We start from the raw sequence: 25,950 nt of genomic DNA, 5'->3' as shown, positions 1-25,950 counted from the left end.
CAGGAGGACTTTATGCATTTCAGAGTAAATAATAATATACAATTCAATTAATACATTTTTCTTCACTTAAAAATTAGGGGAGTATTATGCTCATGTGTTGAATTCTGTTAATTCTATCTTCAAGTCATTTAAAAATTTATTATCTAATTTATTTAAATTATTTAAAATTTATTACTATTGTATAAAAATTAATATTGATGTGAAATTTGTGTGTTATAAAGTTAACCATTGTAAAGTGTATAATCAGCTAGGCGCAGTGGCTCATGCCTGTAATCTCAGCTAACTGAGAGGCACAGGTGGGAGGATCACTTGAGCCCAGGATTTTGAGGTTGCAGTGAGCTATGATCACACTACTGCACTTCAGTCCAGATGGCAAGTGACACTCCATCTCTAAAAAACAAAATAAATAAAAAATAAAGTATATAATCGGTATCATTTAGTACACTCACAATATTTTGTGACCATTTCCTTAAGTCAGTTTTTGACAGTATATATTTTATGTTATTACAAAGCTGCCTACAGTAAGCAGACATTAATGAGAACATTTGTAGAAATTTCAAGAATTTCCATCTTTTTTGAAAGTCCATAAGTTTAGTAAAATGTCTTCATTATTTTTTAAGGTACTTTTTTTCTTGGGAGAAAGTGAATGTTATAGTTCTTAGAACTCGTTGTATAAGGTTTCTATCTTGAAGGTACATATCGACTTTTTTCTCTTTTGGTGGTGCATTTTATCGTTTACACTTTATGATTGCTGTGACTCTTATAAGGATGTACTGTGTTTTTATTAAACAATAATTTAGTACAGTATTTCTGAGAAATTCATGGATCTTTCTATGAAATTGTCTGACAAAACTGGGAATTCTGAGATGATGAAATGAATTGTCAAAAATAGATGCTAGGGCATGGTGGCAGGCACCTGTAGTCCCGGCTACTTGAGAGACTGATATGGGAGGATCACGTGAGCCCAGGAGTTTGGGGCTGGAGTGAGCTATGATCATGCCACTTTACTCCAGCCTGGGCGAAAGAGTGAGACTCAGTTTATAAAGAAGAAAAAAAAGGATGATAATATAATAACTTTTTTCTGCTTTCCAGAGATTCCAAATAAATGCTATGTTAAGTACATAAAGTACATTGACCAGTGGTCTATTTTGTTAAACTATTTTTAAATTCTATATCCAGGCTAGAGAAGCTGTGACTCATTATTTACTACTATAAATTGGAGAAAATGTTACTTTTCAAAACCAGTGCTTTCAAAAACATCCTAATAGCATTTTAATAAGCTCAATATCTTTATATAATCATATAATTATTCTTCAAAGTAGATCTGTATTGCTTCTGGAGTTATAGATGCTTTATATTACCTATCTCATGAATACTTTGGATTTTGATATACTACAGGACAGAAATCTTCCACAGAGATGTTGAGACAAGCTTTTTCAGGATATCAGTTTAATGTGTTATTTAGGGTTTTGTTTTAGGTTCTCTAACTTCTGTATTGTGTGTAGAAAGAATTATACATGTCTGGGTCATTAAACTAGTCAATCTGTTTCTTTAAAGCATTTCTTAACATCTGCATAGAAGCTTATATGTAGGCTGGGAGTTAACTTGGATCCAAATAAAACTGATTATTTTACCCTCTTCAGTCCCTTTGCCCCCAGCAACATTAAATGTTAGCAATAGCCTGTTGAAAGTGTTGATGAAAACTAAATTGAATTGACACCCCAAAAAGAATTAGTGAGGTATTTTGACAAGAACTAGTTCTAAGAATTGAAATATGTCCCAGTTAAATTCCCAGATTTTAAATTAACTTAAAAATTTCTAGGAGTCTTTAGAAAGATGTTATAGGGGATTTTTCATAGTGGTTAGGAGCAAACACACAGTACATAGTGTTTAGTGCCCTGTAACCTGTGGCTAACAGAGGCTAATAACAAACCTCAGAGAAGGACTGGATGTTTCATTTTTGTAGCTCTTTCTGTCCTGGAATCTAAGTGGTTTGCAAACACTGACCCACTGAGCATAAACTCAATGAAGTGTAGTCACTTGTGAGGTAGAACATAACTACTATTGTGTGCCAGTGGCCCCACACAGATGAGCCTACTTTTTAAGTACCAACGAAAGGATTTGGTGCCTACATGACAGCTATGGAGAGAGTGCATCTCAAAACTGGACTCTCCAAGACCTTCTGCTCTCTTTTACTGTAAGTTTTTTAGTTGGATATTTGCCAACTTATAACTGATTATGTTTGTAGACTTTCTTTGTGTTAGTGTTTCTTACGGGTTATACTTATAAAGCAAGATCTATGTTGTTATGGCTATTATATAATCTGTATGATTTAATTCATTTCTATATGTAACTAAATAACTAAAGCAGATTATTTGTCTTGTGTATTAGAGAGAAAACAAATAACCTGCATTTTGGGAATGGGAGAACCTTTCATTTTTTGAGAAGGTTAAATAGTGTGTGTACTGTGTTTAGCACGTGTTACACTGAAGAACTATTATCTATGCAATGCTTTACAAGACTGTTACTTGGTAGGCACCAGTGTTTGTTCTTTCAAAACTTCTGTCAAGTCCAGGCCATTGGGTCATTCCTGTAATCCCAGTGCTTTAGAGGGCCAAGGTAGGACAATTGCTTGAAGTTAGGAGTATGAGACCAGCCTCAGCAACATAGTGAGACCCTTTCTCTACAAAAAAATTTAAAAAATTAGCTGGGCACTGTGGTACACGCCTGTAGTCCTAGCTACTAGAGAGGCTGAGATGGGAGGATTATTTGAGCCCAGGAGTTTGAGGCTGCAGTGAGCCATGACTGCGTTCCAGCCTGGGGAACAGAGCAAGACCCCATCTCTTAAAAAAGAAAATTGCTGTCGATTATTACCTTGAAAATGGTATCCATTTGATTTACTCACTCATCATGCTTATTAGATATGGTAGTAAGTGAAATAGATGAAAACAAAGTACTATATAAACTAACATTATATAATACTTACTAAAAATCTTGAAGTTTACAAAATACTACGGATGGTAGTATTTTCTTGGAACTGAAGTTGGAGGAAGGCAGTTAAGGCATAAAATGAAGGAAACTATTGTTGAAGAGGGATTTATTAAACTTGAAATCTGATTTCCAAAGGTCATGTAAAAGATTTGGGAAGAAGAACAGCAGCTGGAACGTAAATTGAGAAGTGGAAGGAAAGGATGGTATGGGAATGAAGACATGAAGACATAGGAGAGAGATAAATGTCAGATACGTGGTTGATAACAAAAGTTATCTGGGACATGAGACATGGTGATGGATTTAGATGACCATAAGATTGCCAAGAAAATTAGATCCAGGAGTTCCCAAGTAGATTGCAAGATATATTCCATGTTTGAGGAAGTTTTACTTTCTTGTGGCTTGGAAGATTCCAGTAGTTTTCTGGAAGGGGTCAGAAGAGTTCTGGGTTGATTGACGTGGTCAGAAACTTAGGGATTTGAGGATGCTTGTATTATGGCTCCTGAAGAGGTGAGTACTTAGAGGTCTGGCTTTGAGGCTGGTGAGTAGAGGCCCTGAGAGTCAATAGTTTTGGTAATGTGTGTCTTTTAAAGATTTGGTCCATTTTATTTATATTGTCAAATTTGTGGTCACAAAGTTGTTTATATTATCTTTTTAATGTCTATGGGATCGGTAGTGAAAACCCATATTAATTAATGTTGTTAATATGTGTCTTCTCTCTCCCTCCCTTTGTTTTTGGTTAGCGTGACTAGAGGTTTGTCAGTTTTATTGATCTTTTTTTTTTTAAAAAAAACAGCTTTTGGCTTTGTTGATTTTCTCTGTTGTTTTCTTCTTTAATTTCAGTGATTTCTTCCCTAATTTTTAATTACTTTCTTCTACTCGCTTTAGACTGAAATTACTCTTCTTCCTCTAGTTTCCTACAGTGGAAGCTTAGATTATTGATTTTTTTGCTTTTCTAATATATGCATTCAATGCTAAACACTTTCCCTAAGCACTGCTTTTGCTGTATTCCACAAGTTTTGGTAGGTTGCATATGTTTTTTTTTTGGTTCAAACTATTTTAAAATTATTTTTGAGACTTCTTTGATGCTTGTGTTATTTAGAATATGTTGTTTAATCTTCACATACTTTGAGTTTTTAAAGCTATTTTACTGTTACTGATTTCTGGTTATAGTTTGAGAATGTGGTTTGTGTGATTTCTGTTTTTACAAACATATTAAGGTATATTTTATGGCCCAGAATGTAGTTTATCTTGGTGAATGTACCATGAGAGCTAGGGAATAGTACGTATTCTAATGAATACCGTAGTCTATAAATGTTAATTAGATGAAGTTGATTGTTAGTGTTGTTCAGATCAACTGTACCCTTACTGATTTTCTGTTTGCTTAATGAAAAAAGTCTTCAACTCTAGGGGGATCTGCAGATTTGGAACTCCTTGCAGTTCTGTCAGTTTTGGCCTCATATATTTTGATGCCCTCTTATTAGGTGCATATATAGAGAGGATTGTTATGTCTTCTTGGAGGACTGACTTATTATGCCAGTCTTTAAACTTGATAATTTTCCTTATTCTGAAGTCTGCTTTGTCTCAAATTATATAGCTACTCCAGCTTTCTTTTCATTAATGTTTTCATGCTATTTTTCTATCCCTTTACTATTAACCTGTTTGTGTCTTTATATGTAAGGTCAGTTTTCCGTAGGCAATATACAGTCAAGTCTTGTTTTCTCATCTCCTTTGACAATATGTCTTTTAATTTGTGTATTAAATTCACATACAAAGTGTTTATTAATATAGCTGGGTTAACATCTGTCATGTTTGTTTTCTATTCTTTGCACATGTTCTTTGTTTCTTATCCCCTCTTTTTCTGCTTTCTCTGGTTTTGAGTATTTTCTCTCCCGTTTTAGCATATCAATCATACTTCAGAATTTTTTTAGTGATTGTTCTAGAGTTTGCAATATACATTTTTAACTAAATTTAGTGTTAAATGACACTGTATTGCTTCATGTGTAGTGCAAGTCCCTCAGAATATTCTCAGTTCATCCTTTTTGTCCCTTATGGCATGGCTGTCATTCATCTCACTTATCTATATGCCATAATCATCCAGTGCATTATTACTACTTTAAACAGTTGTATTTTATATCAATTAACAATAAAAATAATTGATATTATGTTATCTTCATTTTTTCCTTTTCTGATACTCACTTTTTTTTTCATTCTATATGATTTTATTTAAAAAATGTTAAATTTTATTGTAAACTGGAAGTTTATAATCGGTTATATTTATGGAGTACAGAGTGATGTTATGATTTATGAATACAATGTGAAATAATTAATTCAAGCCAATTAGCATATTCATTATCTCAAGTACTTATAACTTTTTTATGTTGAGAACATTTGAAATTTAGTCTTTTAGCAATTTTGAAATGTGTGATATATAATAATTATTAACTGTTTTAACCACACTGTGCAATAGTTCTCAAAAAAAATCTTTATATCTCCTGAGATTTTGTACCCTTTGACTATTTCCCCATTTCCCCCAACCCCTAGCCTCTGCAACCACCAGTCTATTCCCTACTTCTGTGAGTATGATTACTTCAGATTTCACATAAGTGAGAACATGCAACATTTGTCTTTTTGTGCCTGGCTCATTTCACTTAGCTTAATGTTTTCCAATTCCATTCATGCTGTTGCAAACGAGATACTTTTCCTTTTTTTAGGTTTATGGTATTCCGTTATGCATATATACATCATTTTCTTTATCCATTCATCTGTTGATGGACACTTAGGTTGAGTACATAGCTTGGCTATTGTGACAGTGCTGCAACAAACATGGGAGTGCAAAAACCTCTTTGACAAACTGATTTCAAATCTTTGGGTAAATACACAGAAGTAGGATTGCTGGATCATATTCTTAGTTTTTTTGAGGAACCTCCATACAGTTTCCCATAATGGCATTCTTATTTACATTTTCACTGAGAGTGTACAGAGGTCCCTTTTCTCTATATCCTCACTGATACTTGTTATCTTTCATCTTTTTGATAATAGCCATTCTGACAGGTATAAGAGGGTAATTTATTTTGCTTTTAATTTGCATTTCTCTGATGATGTTCAGCATTTAAAAAAATATATCTGTTAGCCATTTGTCTTCTGAGTAATGTCTTTACGGGTCTCTTGCCAATTTTTAAATTTAGTTTTTTGTTTTGCTTTGGAGTTGTTTGAGTTCCTCGTATATTTTGGATGTTAACCCCTTATTAGATGTATGACTTGAAAATATTTTAATTTGTAGGTTGTCTCTGCACACTGTTAATTTTTTCCTCCTTTGCTGCACAGAAGCTTTTTAGTTTTCCCCTTTGCTTATTGCTTTTGTTGTCTGTGGTTTTGGAGTCAAATTCAAAAAATTATTGCCCATACCAATATTTTGTAGTTTTCCTCCATACATTTTCTTGTAGTAATTTTGTAGTTTCTGTTCTTACTTTGAAATCGTTAATCAATTTCGAGTTGGTTTTTGTATATGTTGTGAGATAAGGGTCCAATTTTGTTCTGCATGTGGATATCTAGTTTTCCCAAAACCATTTATTGAAGAGGCTATCCTTTTTCCATTGTGTATTTCTGGCTCTGTTGTTGAAAAATCAATTGACTGTACATGTATGGCTCATTTCTGGACTCTCTAATTATGTTCTGTTGGTTAATGTGTCTATTTTTTGCCAGTACCATGCTGTTGTAATTACTATAGCTTTGTAGTATAGTTTCAAATCAAGTAGTATGATGCCTGCAGCTGTGTGTGTGTGTGTGTGTGTGTGTGTGTGTGTGTGTGTGTTCATGATTGCCTTGGTTATTTGAGCTTTTTCATGGTACTCATTTTTTTCCTATGTAGAGTTTAGTTTCTGACCCGTATCATTTTCCTTCTCCCTGAATAACCTCTTTTAATATTTCCTTCAGAGCAGGTTTGCTGACAATGAATGCTCTCAGTTTTTGTTTTTCTGAGAAGACCTTTATTTCTCCTTTACTTATGATAATTTTTATGGGTATAGAATTCTAGGTAGTTTTTTTTTTTTAATTTTCTGTCAGTACTTTAAAATTTCACTTTGTTCTCTTCTTATTTGCATGGTTTCTGATGAGGTATTCTCTGTAATTTTTATGCTTTTTCATTTATAGATAGGATATTTTCCCTATTCTTCTAGCTTCTTTCAAGATTTCTCTGTTTTTTTTTCTTTTGAGCAATTTGAATATATGCCTAGGTATAGAGTTTTTGGTATTTATCCAAATTGGTGTTCTCCGAGATTCTTAAATATGTGGTTTGGTGTCTAATTAATTTTGGCAGTTTCTTAGTGACTGTTACTTCAAATACTTCCTAAACTTGATTCTCTCTTCTTCTGATATTTCAGCTATGCGTATGATGTACCACTTGGGACTGTCCCGCTGTTCTTTAATGTTCTGTTTTATTCGTTGTTTTTTTCTTTTTGCATTTCAGTTGTAGAAGTTTCTATTATCCTGTCTTTAAGCTCAGTGAGTTTTTTTCCTATGCCGTGTCCAGCAATGTACCCAACAATGGCATTCTTTATTTCTGTTATAGTGTTTTTGATATCTAGCATTTTGTTTTTATTATCCCTTGTTTTATTATCCCTATCTGTGCTTGCATGTTGTTTTCTTTTTCCTTTAGAACCCTCAACATATTAGTCATAGTTACTTAAAATTGCCTGTCTAGTAATTACAAAATCTGTTTCATATCTGAGTCTTGTTCTGATGCTTGCTTTCTTTCTTCAAATTACCTTTTGAAATTCCTTGTAATTTTGTATTGAAAGCTGGACATGATATACTGAGTAATAAGATTCAGGTAAATAGAATTTTAGTGTGAGGCTTTACACTGTGCTGCATTTAGTGTTTACTTTAGCTGTGGGTGCCAGAGGCATTGATTCCTCTAGCATCCTTGTTTTTGCCTCACAGTCTTTTTTGGTGTCTCCAAGAACTCTTTAGGTGAAATCTGTCTTGCAGCTCTTTCAGATATTGGTGCCCTGGTGGTGTTGTGGTTAAGTATGGGGGAGGAGAAGCATACTATATTCTTATGATAAAGTTTTAGTCTTTAGTGGGCTTGTATTTCGGGACTGTGACCTTCACTAGTGTTTCTTTGCTCCTCCCAGTTAGATGAGACAGACCGGCTACAGGGGGCTGGAGTTGGGAACTTCCCTTTCCAGATGGAATACAATGTTCTGATTAAGCCATTTATTCTGCAGAGTATGCCTTTTTTATGGATAATGCTCTGGGCATATTTCACAATGGTTACTTTTTTCCTCTCTTCATGCCAGAGCCTTGAGAGGATCTTTCTTGGCTCTTTACTGATAATCTGGTGGGATATCTGGAATCTGGTGGTATATCCATGCAAGTGTGGAGGTAGCCCCTAAGACTGAGGGGGCCCCTAGGAGTTCCTCACTCTTAAGCTAAACCTCAGTCAGCCTCCAGCAGTTCGTCAAAATTATCATTACTGTTTCTAGTGGCTGCTACTCCAGGTAGGCAGATCTTGGCTGTAACTTTTTGGATTTGTTTGTCTCTCCAGATTTCAGGGTGATGATTTGCCTTGCAATATCAGTTTTCTGATCAGTCCAAGAAAAGTCACTGATTTTTCAGTTTGTTCTGCCTTTTTCTTATTGTAAGGTCAGGAGTGATGACTTTCATGGTTTTTTTTTACATGTCAGAGCTGAAAGTGAAGGTCCTATAATTCCTTTTATATTTTAATATTTTTAGTTTTCTCACTTTTTCGTCTCAGAATTTCACCACAGTGGTACTAATTATGATGGCAAGAACAAGGAAAAATAATAGTTTTTACATTATAAATGGTACTGATAATATGAACAGGGAGATGTTTGTGTTGCTAGATAGCTAGGTGAGTGAACAGGAGTTTATCCTTCTATATTTTTTGTGAATCGTGGAAGATTTCTAGGAATCACCAACTGAAAAATGTTGGGACACATTTGTCTAGACCAGAGATTGGCAGATTTTTCCTGAAAAGAGCTAGATAGTAAATATTTTGTGCTTTGCAGGCCATGTTGTCTCTGTTGTAGCCACTCAGCTCTGCAGTTGTAGCACAAAAGCAGCCATTGATAATACTTAAACAAATGATTGTGACTATATTTCAGTAAAAGTTTATCTACAGATACACAGTGTGGGCCAGATTTGACCCATGGGCCATAGTTTACCAATTTGTGGTCTAGAACAACAGTTTTTAATGTTTGTTCCATATCTCTCATCCTGTACTGATTATCAGTAGATGGTGGCCATGTTTTATTTGCATATATTTTACCATATTCAGGTGTTGTCCCATGTTGGGATAAAGGTTTTCATGTATTAATCAGAAGGGTTCAAAAAGTCTTAAGAGGCATAGGCCTAGGCTTTATTTGTGAGTTTAAAACCTACCTCAAAGTTGCCATGAAAATGTGATTCTTGTTCACTTAGTATGATAACAAAAAAAATCTACAATTGCATGTGGTATGTTAATTTTAAAATAAGTACTTTTATTATTTCACTTTATAATGTAGGCATATCAGGTATTTTAAAAGTGAGGTAACAAATGTTGCCCAAGATCAATAGATGGGGCCAGGACTGGAATCCAACAGCAACCTGAGTTCCAGTGTAGAGCTCTTTTCAACAAATAATATATCACCCGTGGCAGTTGGAGGTGGGGCCAGTAGATTGAAGATTAATCTTCTTCAGATATCAGTTCTGGGGCTTTATTCTTAATAAGAAAGTGAGATACTCTTTGTTTTAGATAATTCTGTGTTGGGCATTATTTCAAAGCGTCTTGGAAGACAGACAGATGTTCAAGTGACCAAAATGAACCAGACGAGTGATTTTGCATACTATAGAATATTTAAAGCGAAAGGGATCTTAGAGACCATCTAACTCAAATATCGAATTTTAGAGATAAGAAACCTGAGACCTGGAGAAGCTAGGTAACTTGGGGGCCAATATGGTTTAATAAACGAGAATAATAATCCTGGAAGGTCATAACAGAAGTATGCTAGGGCTGGCTTGCTCTAGCTTCAGAGAGTTAATTGTTAAATTTTTAGCAGTTTTTGTGAGCCAGTTATTAAAAACTTTTACAATGAAAAATTATGTATAAAGTCACACATTATATTAAAACAAAGGTATTATATACCTAATCTCTATCACTAATTATTTTACTATGTATTTCTGTTATCTGTGTTCTTGAGGTTGTTTACATCTGCTGTATCTATATGGTGGAAATGTTTTATAATGGTGACCTCCCCAACTCTGTTCAGTGGTATCACATTGATAGCTTAAAAATGACCGCAGGCTAGCATTTACACCATGAAAATTGGCAAAGATTATGGCAAACTGTCACCCCTGCTGGGCCCTGAACCCCAAGCCAATTGATTAATATTTACCAGTGTCTCACTAGTTATGACTACTGTGTTCTATACTTGTTTGTGTGTTTAGTTTTGCTGCAAGACTGTGACTTCCTTATGGTTTGGAACTTAAATCTGTAGGAATCCAGCACAATGCTTGGAGTTTAGTTGACAGACAAATGTTTTTAATTATTTAGTCTTTGGTTCAAATCCTGGCTCCATCACTTACCTATCAGTATGACCTTGGTTATTTTAACCTCTGTTTATTGTTTAAAATGGGAATAATAATACCAGCCTTTCATGATTGGTGTGAGGATTAATGAGGAGACCTTGACGTGTGTCTGGTGTACAATAGGTGCACAAAAGTAGTTGATTACTACTGTTACAACCTAAGAAGTCGACATAAATGCCATTAGGGTCCGGGCTTATACTGTATGTAGAGCTTTGTATTAAGTGTTTGACCACAAACTGGATGAGAATCAAGAATGTGGTAGTTATTTCTGTGTGCATATATACTTCTCCTTCCCACACAAAATAATGAGATAAATTAAAAGGAATATGATATATAAGAGGCAGGAAGCAATCCTTCTGTTGTATTTGGCATTGCTGAGACTCTTAGTACAGTATTACGTCCAGTTTTACATTGCTTATTTTAAAGAGGATGTCAAAAAACTATATGTAGTGTGTCCTGGGAAGAATCAACAACTCTGATTAAAGGGATAGAAAAATAGGCCCTTCGAGGCAAGTTTAAGGAACTGAGTTTGTTTACTCTGGAAAGGAGATGGTAAAGGAGTTACTTAACTCTCCTCAAGTATATGAAGGGTTAGTTTAAGAAAGATACTCTCAAGTTCTCCAAATGCACAGTGGACTAAAAGAGGAAATCGACATTTCATTTAAAGAAAATTGTGTTAAACACTTAAATTGTCTATCAAGGGATATCGTGGAATCTCTGTTTTTGAAAATATTTAAAAAGAGTAGCAGCAGATGATTATTTATTGAAAGGTTTAAATGCTTGACCTCATGAAAGTGAGAGGTAGGATTGTAGATGTTGTAGCCTTTTCTACTTCTTTGATATCATTTTCTTATATTTACTGTAACTTACCAAGCATATTCCAGATATCTTATTGGAAGACCACTTACAATTTTGATAAAATTATGTTTTAGCTTGCATTGCATCTTAGTTGCTGGATTTATCTTGAATGAAAACATTCAGTATTATCAATCTGCTAGTAAGCAATTTAAATGGAAGTTTATATATAAAACACTACACATTTGTATTTTTATACCCATTTTGACATATCTGAAGCATTACTCAAGTATTCATTAAGATTTTTTCACCAAATAATACATTACAGATATTTTGTAACTCTTTTGTGACAGGGAGTCCTCTTGGTATATGATATTACAAATTATCAAAGCTTTGAGAATTTAGAAGATTGGTATACTGTGGTGAAGAAAGTGAGCGAGGAGTCAGAAACTCAGCCACTGGTTGCCTTGGTAGGCAATAAAAGTAAGTTATTACTGCTTGTTTATGTATGGTACAGTTTACTTGCTGTTGTGGACAGAATGTTTGTGTCCCCCCACCACCCTCAATTTATATGTCAAAGACCTAATCCCCAAAATGATGGTGTCTGGAGGTGGGGTTTTGGGAGGTAATTAGGTCATGAGAGTGGAGCCCTTAAGAATGACATCTGGCAGGGCGCAGTGGCTAGTGCTTGTAGTCCCAGCACTTTGGGAGGCCAAGGCAGGGGGATTGCTTGAGGCCAGGAGTTTGGGACAAACCTGGCCAACATAGTGAGACCCTTGTCTCTAATTAATTAAAAAAGAGAATGGGATTAATGCCTTCATAAGAGACATGAGAGAGATAATTCTCTCTGCCATGTGAGGATAGGCAAGAAGGTGGCTGTCTGCGAACCAGGAAGAATGCCCTCACTGGATACTGAATCCGTCAGTACCTTGATCTTGGACTTTAGTTACCGAAGTTTGAGAAATAATGTTTGTGGTTTAGGCCATAGTTTATGCCATTTGTTATGGCAGCCCAAACAGAGGACTTATTGAGACATTTGCCTATCCTGTAGTTTTAATTCCTACAAAGAAATATTTGATATTTGGAAACAGCTTTTCTGGAGTGAGCAAATTATTTGAGTAGAAAATTCCTAAGAGTGTGTACAATCTTTTCAATAACTGTTTTGATGCGTGGTCTATTATAACTGCTCCGCTGCTTTGGTCAATTCCTGTGAAGGTAAGTTTAGTTCTGACAGTGTGTGTTTTGGCTTCCTGTGGTCTAGGAAAGCAGCATGGATTATGAAGAACAGCAACACATCTGCAGATTTTATGATATTGCATTGCAGTTTCAGCTTTGTCCCAGAGGTTTTGAGCGATGCATTTCATTAAATGATCTCCTATTTTAGGGAAGAAAGAAGTGTCTACATTGGAATTTTATATGCATTGTTTCTTGCTTCTGTCTCTTATAAACTTCCTCTTCTAAATTTTTGTTTTTTGTGTGAAATATAATTTTTTTTTTTTTGAGAAAGAGTGTACTAGGGAGAAGAGTGGTTCTTGGTAAAAATTACGGGTTTGTTAGTAATTGTGAGACCTGTCTCAAATGATAGATAGCAGAGAAAAATTATAAAACTGAACTCAGTACATGACTGGTTTTTGGTTCCTAGTTCTGCAATGCAGTGACTTAGAAAAAGAGACATTAATAAAGGTTTTCAAATATAGTCATGTGTTGTTTAACAACAGGATATGTTCTAAGAAGTGTATTGTTAGACAGTTTCATTGTGTGAACGTTATAGAGTATATATTAGGGTTCTGTAGAGGGGCAGAACTAATAGGATAGATGTATATATGAAAGGGAGTTTATTAAGGAGAATTGACTCACATGATCACAAGGTAAAGTCCCACGATAGGCCATCTGCAAGTTGAAGTGCAAGGAAACCAGTAGTGGATCAGTCCGAGTCCCAAAACCTTAAAAGTAGGGAAGCCAACAGTGCAGCCTTCAGTCTGTGGCTGAAGACCTGAGAGCTGCTGGCAAACCACCAGTGTAAGTCCAACAGTCCAAAAGCCACAGAACTTGGAGTTTCATGTTCGAGGGCAGGAAGCATCCAGCACAGGAAAAAGATGGGGGCTGGAAGACTCAGCAAATCTGTTTTATTCTAGCCATACTGGCAGTTGATTAGAGAGTGCCCACCCAGATTGAGGGTGAGTCTGCCTCTCCCAGTCCACTGACTCGAATGTTAATCTCCTTTGGCAACACCCTCACTGACACATGCAGGAACAATACTTTGCATCCTTCACGCCAATCAAGTTGACACTTAATATTTACCATCACATAGAGTGTATTTACACAAACCTATATGGTATGGCCAACTACACACCTAAGCTATATGGCACAGCCTATTGCTCCTAGGCTACAAACTTGTATAGCATGTTACCATACTGTAGGCAGTTATAACACAATGGTGAGTATTTATGTGTCTAAGCATAGAAAAGGTACAGTAAAAATACGGTATAAAAGCTCCATTATAATCTTATGGGACCACCATCATATATGTAGCCCGTTGTTGATAGAAACATTGTTATGCAACACATGAATGTATGTGAAATATTATATGATTCATTGTTTTCTAACTTATTTGAGGTCAGAAAAAGAGAAAATGATTTCAGATTTTACCATGGAAGATTTAGGTCAGGTATTATTTCCTGACAACAAGAGTTGTTAAATCAATACCTACATACATTACCAAGAGAATTATCTTTTCCAAAGGTCTTTAAAAATGTAGTACATTTTTTTTTTCTCTGTAATTGTTTAGGAAGCAGTGCTTCCTGAAAGACCAAACCAAGATTTCTGCATTATGTGGCTTTGCACACTAGATGAGCATTTAATAAGTTCAAGCTTAATTTAAAACCATGATGACACAGGTGTGAATGTCATTTCTCTGAGGAGTTAAAAATACAGGCATTATCATACTATCATACACTCTGGAAAATGGTATTACATATCATAAAATGTTATGGCTTGGGTAGAAATTGTAGTTTGCTTTTTTAAAAGCTTTAGTTACATTTTGCTCATCTGTTTTGCAAATGATTCTTTTTAATTGAGTGAATCAGATGCTTTTCAGTTCATTGAAAATCCCCCTTTGACAAATCATGTTTTGATGAGCTTACGTTCTCTTTCTGGGTTCAGCTTTTCATTTTAGTTGTCATACAAAGCGTTGGCTTATATTATGGTTAAGTATGTGCTTTATTGGAGGTTTTGCATTACCTAATGAGAAATTATAGAGTGTTTGTGGGAGAGGCGTTATGATTTGTTTTAATTTTTTTCAGGATATAATCTAACTACCACTAGGGATAATGTGTAGTGGTACATAATTATATACATTATGTTATATGTATGCTATTCTGTGAGGCATCCATCATTGGTCACTGTCAAAGACAGGCTGTTAGAGTAGATGGGCTATTGGACTGGACTGGTGGTGGCATGCCCATGTTTTAAAAACAAATATTTGTACAAGTTATTTGAATTTATGCAAGAAATTAATACAGTGTTATGTTGGAGATTTAATAGCATAAAAGACAAGAGGTTTTTTTTTTCTTTTACTTTTGGCATAGCTATAACCCCTTTGTATGTATTTATAATACAGTCTTTCAGTATGAGATTATATATTAGTGTATGCAGTCACACAGAATGTTATATATGTAAGATAAAGAGATTATAGATAAATATTTTCCTGAATATTATTTACTACATAATCTGTCACTGGCCCAATTTCATGTGATCATGTAATGAAAGATCCTTCTGCAGTTAAGCCTATTAGGGCTTTAACCCTAAGTCTCCTGAATATATTTTAATTTCTATTTCCAAATTAATGTTATATTGGTATGGTATAATAGTATGTACTTATTTTCTTTTGGGAGGGATATAATTATATTAAAAAGCAATACAATTAACAAAGATTTTTCACATTGGTTAAAGGCAAAGCAAGAGATGTGATGGAAAGACATGTGAAGCTGGATTATTATACTCATTACATAAACATGGTGGTCTTCTTCCTAAATGTGGTTTTAAAATTTATCATTGTGTCCCTTTCTTTACAACTTAGATAGAATGCATATGTTGAAAAGAAATGTGTAGGCCGTGGAAATACTGGTAGCAGTAGCCAGCTTTTAGTTAAAGTTAGTAGAAGGAGGGAGAGAAAAAGAGAGGGTGAATGCACATTTCTGTACAAGTTACAGGATTATTCGCTTTTTATTAAAATATATTAAACCTTCAGAAATTTGGGCTGAGGATAGAGGATATTCTGATTATGGACTTATTTTTATTAAAAGTTAAATTTTATGGTTAACTAACCAGAGTAACTAGAGTAGGTTAATGAAATGGCAAATAGAGGAAGAGATTTCTTTTAATGAAATGAAAGAATGGCAACTAGTACGTTAACTATTTCAATATATAATTCTTAAAAATGTACAGTTATTACAATGAATTATTCTGTGTTCTATTTTTAAAGGCTATCAGATGCTAATTAGTGTTATTTTGTTTTACTATTTAAGTACTAAATGAAATAATGAGGTCATAGAGCTTTGGATTTAGACAGACTGCTTACAAGCCCAATTTCTTCATTCAAGAGCAGTGTGACATCATACAAGTTACTTTACGTTTTTATGCCTCAGTTTCCTGCATCCGGAAATCAGGGTAATAGTTTATGTTGGATAAAGCTGATTTAAAGATTAAATGAGATATTGTGTGAAAAGCACTGTGCTTGTGGTCTTTTGCATAGTAAGTGCCCAGTAACTATGAATTAGTTTATTAACCATAATGCCCTTCTAAAAGTACTGAGCATAGATAGCTTCAACTTGATTTATCACAAATTGCAAATTAGTAGAGCTAAAATTCATGTTCTGTGAAACTTTCCTGGAGAAAATGTTTATTAGAGAATTTCCTTATTACCATCTTATTTCTGTTCTCCCCTACCCCACCCCACCAGAGATTGATAGTTTTATATTATGTGTTGGGTAGGGCCATTCTTTCATTGAACATTTTTGAGAATCTGCTATGTGTATTAAGCTAGCCATTGTAAATTTGCTGAAAGGTTGAGACAAAGAGAGTCTTTAAGGAGTGATGGGAACCTGCCAACCTAGATCTTAATCTTATTCTCTGCCATCTTCAAATTTAAAAAAAATTTCTTTGTTTTGCTGTGTCTGGTTGTTGAGATTAATAAATACACTTATGGACTTTAGCAAGATGGCTTTAGCAAGATGAGTGAATAGAGACACCTGGCACTTGGTGATCGGAAGTCCAGAAGGGCAGTGTGGAGACACCCAGCCTCTGCAGCTCCATCTCCCCTGTCCAGATCAAATTGGTCCAGAGACAGGAGAGACTTCCCCTTGTGGGGAAAAGGTAAGCAGAAGCTTCCTACTAGTCCCCATTGCCACCACAAACATCTACATTCCTTACTGCAGGAGAATCCCACAGTTCTTGCCAGTCCTGACTCTAGTTTGGAGAGATCCTAGGAATTCACACAGCTGCCTTGCTCCGGATTACTAGCACAAGATGTGCATTCCTCACTCCTCACCCACGCCTTGTGAGTCAAGCTGCTGCATCATGGTGCCATCTTGAGACGAGAGCCACCTCTGGAGTGTGCACTCTTCTGGGGATCAGTAGCCTTTGGACCTCTCCAGCACTGGGATTCCATCTTCATTCCACCAAGCCCAAATGTGTGGCTGAACACCACAGCCTCAGCTGCTCAGAGCCTGGGCCCATGATCGGCTGTGACTCTGGTCCTGCACAGCAGGGAAACCAATCCCCACTGCCCACACTCAAGTAAGAGGAAAAGTCTGGCAGTCCTCCCCAGGGCAAACCTGCCCTTGAGCCAGCCAAACTGCCATGTACCTTCCCCTGAGCAGGAGAGATCCTTGAACCACTGAGTGGCTTACATACCCTCAGGCTGGTAGAGTGGCTATGTGTCTGTGCCCAGGTCCTGAGAAACAGCCCATTGGGTGACTTCTGGCAGACACAGCCCCAGGCTGACCGAGCATCTGTGTGTCTGCATCCCCTGCCTGAGAAACAGCTCCATAGGCTGCCCCTGGCAAATACATCCCCAGGCTGACCTAGCAACTGTGCATCCTTGTCTTAGGTCTGAGAAACAGCCCCATGGGCTGCCCCTACCAAATATCCTCCTAGGCTAGCCATCAATATTCTGGGTCTGAGAAACAACCCTGCAAGCCACCTCTGGCAGAAATGCCCCTAGGCCAGCTGAGCAGCTGTGTGCACCTGTCCCAGGCCTGAGAAATAGCCCTGTGGGCTACATCCAGCAGACACACACCCAGGCCAGCTGAGAAGCTGTGTAGCCATGTACTGGACCTTAGAAACAGTCCTTGGCAGGTACTCCCCCAGGCTGGACTAGCAGCTGTGCACCTATGCCCCCAGCCAGAATAACAGACTGCAAACCAGACCCTAAGTTGGCCAACTTACCATGTGCATGCATGCACCCTGACCTGAGAAACAGCCCAGCAAGCCCACCCATGGCAAAGTTGCACCATCGCTGCCACATACTCTCTCAGCCTTGGCCACCGAGCTACTCGTAAATGTCATGAATGTGGATTACAACTGAAGAAACTGCGTAGAGAAACACTACTGTGTCCAACTAGAAACAAACCCAATGCACCTTCACTAAACTGACATCCAGGGCCCATCTATATGAGTAAGTCTCTTCTTATCCTACTCCATAAAATTAGAAGAGGTGACTCTTCTACCAGATGCATAGAAATCAACATACGGACACATCAAACATGAAAAAGCAAGGAAACGACACCTTTAAAGGAATATAATAATACTTCAGTAATAGACTTTAATCATAAGAAAATATACAAAATGCCAGAAGTGGAATTCAGAATAATAATCTTAAGGAAAGTCAGTGAGATACAAGAGAATATAGGTAGAAAATTCAACAAAATCAGGAAAATAATTCATGATATGAATGAGGAATTCAACAGAGAGATGGATATAACCAATAACCAGTCAGAAATCTTAGAGCTGAAGAATTTAATTAATGAAATAAAAAAATACTATCAGGAGCTGCAACAACAGATTTAGACCAAGCAGAAAAAAGAATTCTGCAACTTGAAGACAAGCCTTTTGAAATAGCACAGACAAAAATAAATAACTAAAAAAAGAAAAAAAAATGAAGAAAACATATAGGATTATTGGGGCAAAAAATATAAGATTATTAAGTGAACAAATAATTATATTATGGAAGTTCCAGAAGGAAAAGAGAAGAGAAAAGTTGTAGGAAACTTATTTATTGAACTAATAGCCAAAAACTTCTTAATTTTGAAAGGCAGATGAACATTCACATCCAGGAAGCTCAAAGAACCTGAAGTAGATTTAACCCAAAGAGGTCCTCTTCAAGGCACATTATAGCCAAATTGTCAAAAGTCAAAGAGAATTCTAAAAACAGCAAAGAGTAGTGTCAAGTCACATATAAGGGAATTGCTAGTGGACTAACTGTGGATTTTTCAGCAGAAACCTTACAGGCCAGGATAGAATGGAATTACCTATTGAAAGTTCTGAAAAAAAAAAAAATCTGTCAGCCAAGAATATTAGAATATTAAACCCAGCAAAGCTATCCTTTTTAGACAAGCAAGAACTGAGAGAATTCATTGTCACCAGACTGGCCTTAGAAAAAATGTTCAAGGTACTCTTACATCTGGAAGTTCAAAGACAGTAACCACCATCATGAGAACATGTGAAACTATAAAACTTGCTGCTAGAGCCAATACACAAAGGAAAAAGAGAAAGAAAGAAATCTTTCCCAACAGAAAACCATTCAACTATAAGAATAAGCAATAAGGAAGTAAGGAACAAAGGGTATACAGAACAACCAGAAAGCAGTCAATAAAATGACAGGTATAAGTCTTCACCTGTCAATAATAACTTTGAATTTAAACTAATTACATTTCTTATTTAAAAGATAGACTTATTTAATATATTAAGACAAATAAACAAAACAAGACCCAACCATATGCTGCCTACCAGAAACTTAAAGACACACATAGACTGAAAGTGAAAGGATGGAAAAAGATATTCCATACAAACAGAAACCAAAAGCAATCAGGAGTAGCTATACATAAATCAGACAAAACAGACTTCAAGTCAAAAGCTGTACAAAGAGACAAAGGAGGACATTATATAATAATAAAAGGATGAATTCAGCAAGAGAACATAACAATTGTAAATATATACATATCTGATATCAACACTCAAATATATAAAGCAAATATTATTAAATCTAAAGGTAGAGATAGACTCTAATACAGTAATAGTTGTTGACTTCAGCACCTTACTCTCAGCATTGGACAGACAACCTAAAGAGAAAATCAACAAATAAACATTGGATTTAAACTGCATGATAGACCAAACTGCACCTAACAGACGTTTACAGAACATTTCACCTGCCCAAAAACTACATAATAAACCTTCTTTTCATCAGCACCAGGAACTTTCTCAAGGATTGACCCATGTGTTAGGATACAAAATAAGTGTCAAAAAAATTTTAAAAAATTGAAATCATATCAAGTATCTTATCTGACTACATGGAATAAAACTAGAAACTAACAGTAGATGAACATTCAAAACTATACAAATAAATGGAAATTGAACAATATTCTAAATGACCAGTGGGTGAAGGAATAAATTAAAAAGGAAATTTAAAAATTTCTTGAAAGAAATGAAAGTAGGAACACAATATACAAAAAGTTATGGGACACAGCAAAAGCAATACTAAGAGGCAAGTATGTATCAATAAATGCCTGCATCAAAAAGCTGGAAGGATTTCAAATAAACTGCAATGAATCTCAAGGAAATAGAATGCAAGGACAAACCAAACCCAAAATTAGTAGAAGGAAAGAAATAATAAAGATCAGAGCAGAAATAAATGAAACTGATACTGAAAAAACAAACAAAAAAAGTTTCAACAAAACAAAAAGTTGTTTTTTAAAGATATAATCAACAAACCATTAGATACACTAAGATAAAAGGGAAGACTCAAATAAATAAAATCAGAAATGAAAAAGAAGATGTCACAATAGATACCATAGGACCAAAAAGGATCATTAGAGACTCCAGTGAACAACTGTACACAGTTTTGAGCTTAATAAATAAATCAAGCAAGCAAGCTGAAGATCTGACTGCTAAAGTTGAAAACATACTACAAAGCAGTAGTAAGCAAAATGGCACAGTACTGGCATTAAAACAGACACATAGACCAACGAAATGGAATAGAGAATACAGAAATAGATTCACATATTTACAGTGAATTGACTTTTAACAGATGTTCAAGAACACTCAGTGGGGAAAGGACACTCTCTTCAATAAATGGTGCTGGGAAAATTGGATATCCATATGTGAAATAACAAGACTAGACCTTCACCTCTCACCCTATACAAATGCAATAAATATAAAATCAATTAAAAATGTATAAAAAACCTAAATGCAAGATGTAAACTAAAACTACTAGAGGAAACATAGAGAAAACACTTCAGGACATTTGTCTGGGAAAAGATTTTATGAATAAGACCTCACAAGCATAGACAACAAAAGCAAAAATAAACAAATGGGATTATTGCAAATTTAAAAACTTCTAAATGACAAAGGAAACAACAGAGTGAAAAAGTAATCTACAAATTGGGAAAAAATATTTGTAAACTACTCATCCAACAGGGGATTAATAACCAAATTATAGAAGGGATGCAGACATCTCAACAGCAAAAAACCAAAACAAAAGACAAAAACCAAAAAAAAAAAACCCACCCCAAAAACCTAATCCAATTTAAAAAATGGGCAAATGATCTGAACAGACATTTTTCAAAAGAAGACATAGAAATGGTCAACAAGTATATGAAAAAAATGTTCCAACATCACTAATCATCAGGGAAATGCAAATCAAAACCACAATGAGGTATCATCTCACCCCAGATAGGATGGCTATTATAAAAAATACAGAAGAAATAAATGCTGATGAGAATGTGAAGGAAAAGAACTCTTATACACTGTTAGTGGGAATGTAAACAGTATGGATGTTCTTCAAAAAACCACAAATAGAACTACCATATGGTCCAGCAATCCCACTGCTGATTATTTATCCAAAGGAAAGGAAATCAGTGTATCGAAGAGACATCTGCACCTCCATTTTTATTGCAGCACTATTAATAATAGCCAAGATATGGAATCAACGTAGATTTTCAACAACAGATGAATGGATAAAGAAAATGTGGTATATTTGCATAATGGGATACTATTCAGCCATAAAAAAGAATGCAATCCTATCATTTGTGGCAACAAGAATGGAACTGGAGGACATTATGTTAAGTGAAATAAGCCAGGCACAGAAAGTTAAACACCACATGTTCTCACTTACATATGGAAGCTAAAAATAGTTGATCTTATAGAAGTCACAAATAGATCATACTAGAGGCTGGGGAGGGTAGGGGAAAGTAAGGGTTAGGGAGAGATTTATTAAAGGATATAAAATTACAGCTAGATATGAGTAATAAGCTCTAGTGTTCTCGACCACTGTGGGAAGACTATACTTAACAATAGTATATTGTATGATTTCAAGTAGTTAGAAGGAGGATATTGATTGTTTCTAACACAAATGATAAATGTTTGAGATGATGGATATGCCAATTACACTGATCTGATCAGTATACATTATATATAGAGAGCAACATCACCATTAATATGTACAATTATTATACCTCAGTTTAAAATATTGGAAAAAAATAAATACAGTTATGTTCAAATCTCCATCGAAGGCCATGCTTTTATTTTAGTGAGGTAAAAAATAAATTTCTGTTAGGTAAATTTCACAATGGGTAAGAGGGTTAGTCATTGATATATTCTGTGCATATCACAGAAGTTTGGCTGAAATTTAACAATCTCTTCAACTCTATGTGGTGTGAGATGTCTGAAAAGCTACAGATCCAGCCACATAAACACCCCAAAACAGTTGTATTTTCATATTAGACAACTTCTGCAAGGCAGGGAACCAGGCCTAATACTGGCCTTCCTGGCTTTTGCCATCTTGCTCTTCCAGCATTGGGGCACTCTCACTTGGTAAGAGCCTGCACTGTGGAGCCTAGAGATTTTTTAATTTGTGTCCACCTAAGGGCTTATCATAGGTGAACCTGGCCATGGCCTAATGTACACTATCACATCTCATATAAACTACAACAGTAGCTTCTTAAGTGGTCTTCCTGCCTAGACTTGCTTTCCTACAGTTCTGTTCCCAAATTGCAGATCAGATTATAAGACTTTTCTGCTTAAAACTCTTTGGTTGGATTACATCAAATGAAATCCAAACTCCTTACCCAAATTTACCGATGTTAGGGGATTGAGCTCTTACCTACTACTCAGACTTCATCTTCCACATGCTTCTTCACCCATTATAAGTGCAAGGCATGTTTATTTTTTTTTCTGTTTCCAAAACATTCCAAATTCATTTGTATCATACTTAGAATTGCCTATGCTTGAAATGATTTTCCCTCTTGTCTTTGCTTTTAGGTAGCTCAGTTTTGTCATTCACATCTCACCTTCAACATCATCTTTTTAAAGTTTCGTTCTAAAGGAGCCACCCAGTGTTCCTTTCTGTCAAGCCATTAAGTTTCAGTTATCTGCATATTCTTATTGTCATCTGATATATTGTTTCTTGTCTGTATTTCCCCACTAAAATCTAAACTCTGAAAGCTAAAGATCTCATCACTTACAACAGTGCTTTAACTAATACCAAATGAATGAATAAAAGCCTTTTCATGCAGACTGTTGGAATTATAAGTGTTTATGGCCCTGGATGTGTTATTCAGGGAAAATGATTTTTTTAATGAGGGAAAATACATATGTAGATATAGGGAATCCATTAGATGGCCTTTAGGGCCAAGTGGCCTATTGAATTCCACCCTGATGAATAATGTCAGAGGGAGTTCCTTGGGAAATACATTAGTTTTATACTAGATCATGTTTGAAATAAAATTTCATGGATTTTATGTTATAATTTTAGGTTAAATAAATATGAAAGACTTAGGAAGTTTGCTTCTTAAATCCTAACTTGTGGCTTTTACATATATGTTAGAAATCTAAGCTTTTGACTTTTTATTTACAATTTTTTGTGTTTAGTTAAAAAATCATAATCTGTACTGAATTACAGTTTTAATTTTTCAGTGTTTCAGGCAAGGGTATAATTGAAATGAAGTGGAAAGTCAGGCATATTAACTTTTAAAAAATTAATTTTTAAAAAGATTAACTTTTTAAAAAGATTAATTTTAAGTTCAATGTTTTATAGCCACATGGCATTTTAATTTGTCATTTTGTTATTTTCTATCTTTAATCCGTTTATGCCTTTATACTATCTGATCCATCAGCTAGTTTCTCCCCTGACTAGCTAACATTCTCAGTTGGATAGATTATAAACAGAATTAACAGGGGTTACATAGAAGCTGCCCTCTTCCTGATTTATAGCTTCTTAGTTAGTGGAGGGGTGGTGGTTATCGGTAACTTGTATTGGGGGTGGGAATTATCATGCTCCAGTATAGAGTGGATGGATGAATGATTTCTACTCTTAAAGATGTTAACCAGATCCTTTCGCAAATAAAGACTAATAACTCAGATTTTTAAACAATCTTCATGACAGATGAGGGCATAGAGAAGAGTGCATCAACACTAATTAAGAATGTTGAGTGTATATTCTTCTTAACAGTGATTGATAGTTCTTGGAGTACTATCTCTGCCCAGGAAGTGATGTTTTACATTGGAAAGTTTAAAGGTTACGTTTTAATGTACCCTATAAGTTGTGTTCCCTGAACTCAGTGAAAATGTATTAGTAAAATAAGTAAACTTCAAGTTGAAAATTTTACTTATGGTCTCAATACAATTATCAGCAGGCTTTTAAAAGAGACTTTTTTCCTCAGTAATAGGGAGGTATAAGAAATGGTTATATGTCCAGTTTGAAAACCATTGGAATTTATATGAAATTACTTGCCTATACTGTGACTCTTTTGAGTCTTCAAAAATTCTTTATCTGTAAAATAGACATGTGAAACTATTAAATTGGTAATATTTAATTTATTTTGAAGGATTCGTATCAACTTGTATAAAATTTATCACCTATAATATTATACCAAAGTGAACAAGTCATTGTTACCAGTTTGTTTAATGAGAGCTTATAATTTATGAAGCATAAACAGAAACTCTTTCGGGGATTTGAAAAGTTCATTCTCTTTATACATTTTAAGCTGAAACATTCTGCCCTTTTAACCATTTCTTTTAGTACTTTGCTTCTTTTTTGTTCCAGATAATACTAATCCCAAAGTATCAGAACCAAGTGTCTTTTTCAGATGGAGATAATATTTCTGTCTCTATTGCTGCTGCTGCTGCTGCTGCTGCTTTTTCTTTTTTTAACTTCTTTTCACATGTAAATTTTTCAAATAGAAGTGTGATCATTTACTTACTCGAACATACTGAGATCATTCTATATATTGAAAAAGAAAGTATTTTGTTATATATACTTAAAGCTGTTCCCTCACATGATACTTCACACTCCTCATTGTATTTTAAGGACATGTTGATAGCATTTCAAGTTTAATTGGCTGAGTAGTATCTCCAAATCAAATGCATAAGCTTGCCTTCAGACTGTTGTTACTGACAACTGTTGGGGAATAAAATAGCAAATGAGTGCTGTTTCATAATATCAATCAAAAACTGTTTTTCATCTGACAGTTGTTGTAGTGATGTTATTTTGTATTTCGTAGTTACTTTTTTGGATAGCCTGCCCCAAACCATTTTGACAGTACTGTAATTTACTTTGTCTAAGCAGTATTATGGTTTTTGTGGTTATGTTTTCATTGGTTTTGGAGGAGTTGTGTAAGCATTTTGATCATAACAATTTGTTTATATGATATCTCTCCATCTTCTTTTTGTCATAATAGAGAAGATTTATTAAATGCTAATGAAAGCATAATTCATCTTATTTGTTTTCTTTTAGGATGAATCTTTGATTTTAAATTTTAGAAGAAATTATTAAATGTTAGTATCAAATAAAGAACACAGAGCTATAGAAACATTTCTTTGTGAAAAAGGAATTTGGAAAATTTTATTAATATAATTTAAGCCCCTTTAATAATGTATTTTAGTCTGTATTTGCAGTGGTTGTGGAAAAAAGCCAAAATAATTTAAAGGAATACTAGACTGGGTATCAGAAAACTTTAGATATTTTTCTAGGTGCTGTAATTTTATCTAGTTACGTGAGCTTGGACAATTCCCTTAACCACTATGGTCATCCTCTTGTATAAAATGAAAGGATACTACTGAGTAATACCTAAGCATCTTTGACTCCTAAAATTTGATGACCCAAACTATGTTTAGTTTTAAGGTTGCTTAATTGAACATGGTTATTGCCAGACAGTTTTAAGAGCATTTAATTTTAACTTCATTTGTAGTTTAAACCTTGTCTTCTTAGTTTTTGCAGAGATGACTTTTTGGCTGTATTTTATCATTCAATTGTTAGATTATTAAGATCCTGTTTGCATGTATGGTATATGATGGATAGGTACA

General features: G+C 34.9%; 1 protein-coding gene across 4 annotated transcripts in view; it reads left to right on the top strand.

Annotated features, from left to right (window-relative positions):
• The window catches only part of RAB28 (RAB28, member RAS oncogene family), a 117,954-nt gene that overhangs the window by 12,088 nt on the left and 79,916 nt on the right, over window positions 1-25,950 (top strand). For all 4 annotated transcript variants that reach the window (XR_010156469.1, XM_063809403.1, XM_016951340.4 and 1 more), the window contains exon 4: window positions 11,727-11,856. Coding sequence is in view for 3 of the 4 variants with exons in the window: in XM_063809403.1 (XP_063665473.1) it covers window positions 11,727-11,856 (130 nt within the window). In the remaining variant the exon portion in view is untranslated. The remainder of the gene's footprint in view (window positions 1-11,726; window positions 11,857-25,950) is intronic.

The sequence above is a fragment of the Pan troglodytes genome, chromosome 3, assembly GCF_028858775.2.
Source record: "Pan troglodytes isolate AG18354 chromosome 3, NHGRI_mPanTro3-v2.0_pri, whole genome shotgun sequence".
NCBI lineage: Eukaryota > Metazoa > Chordata > Mammalia > Primates > Hominidae > Pan > Pan troglodytes.
Note: the sequence above shows the minus strand (reverse complement) of the source record. Positions and strands in the feature narration are given on the sequence as shown.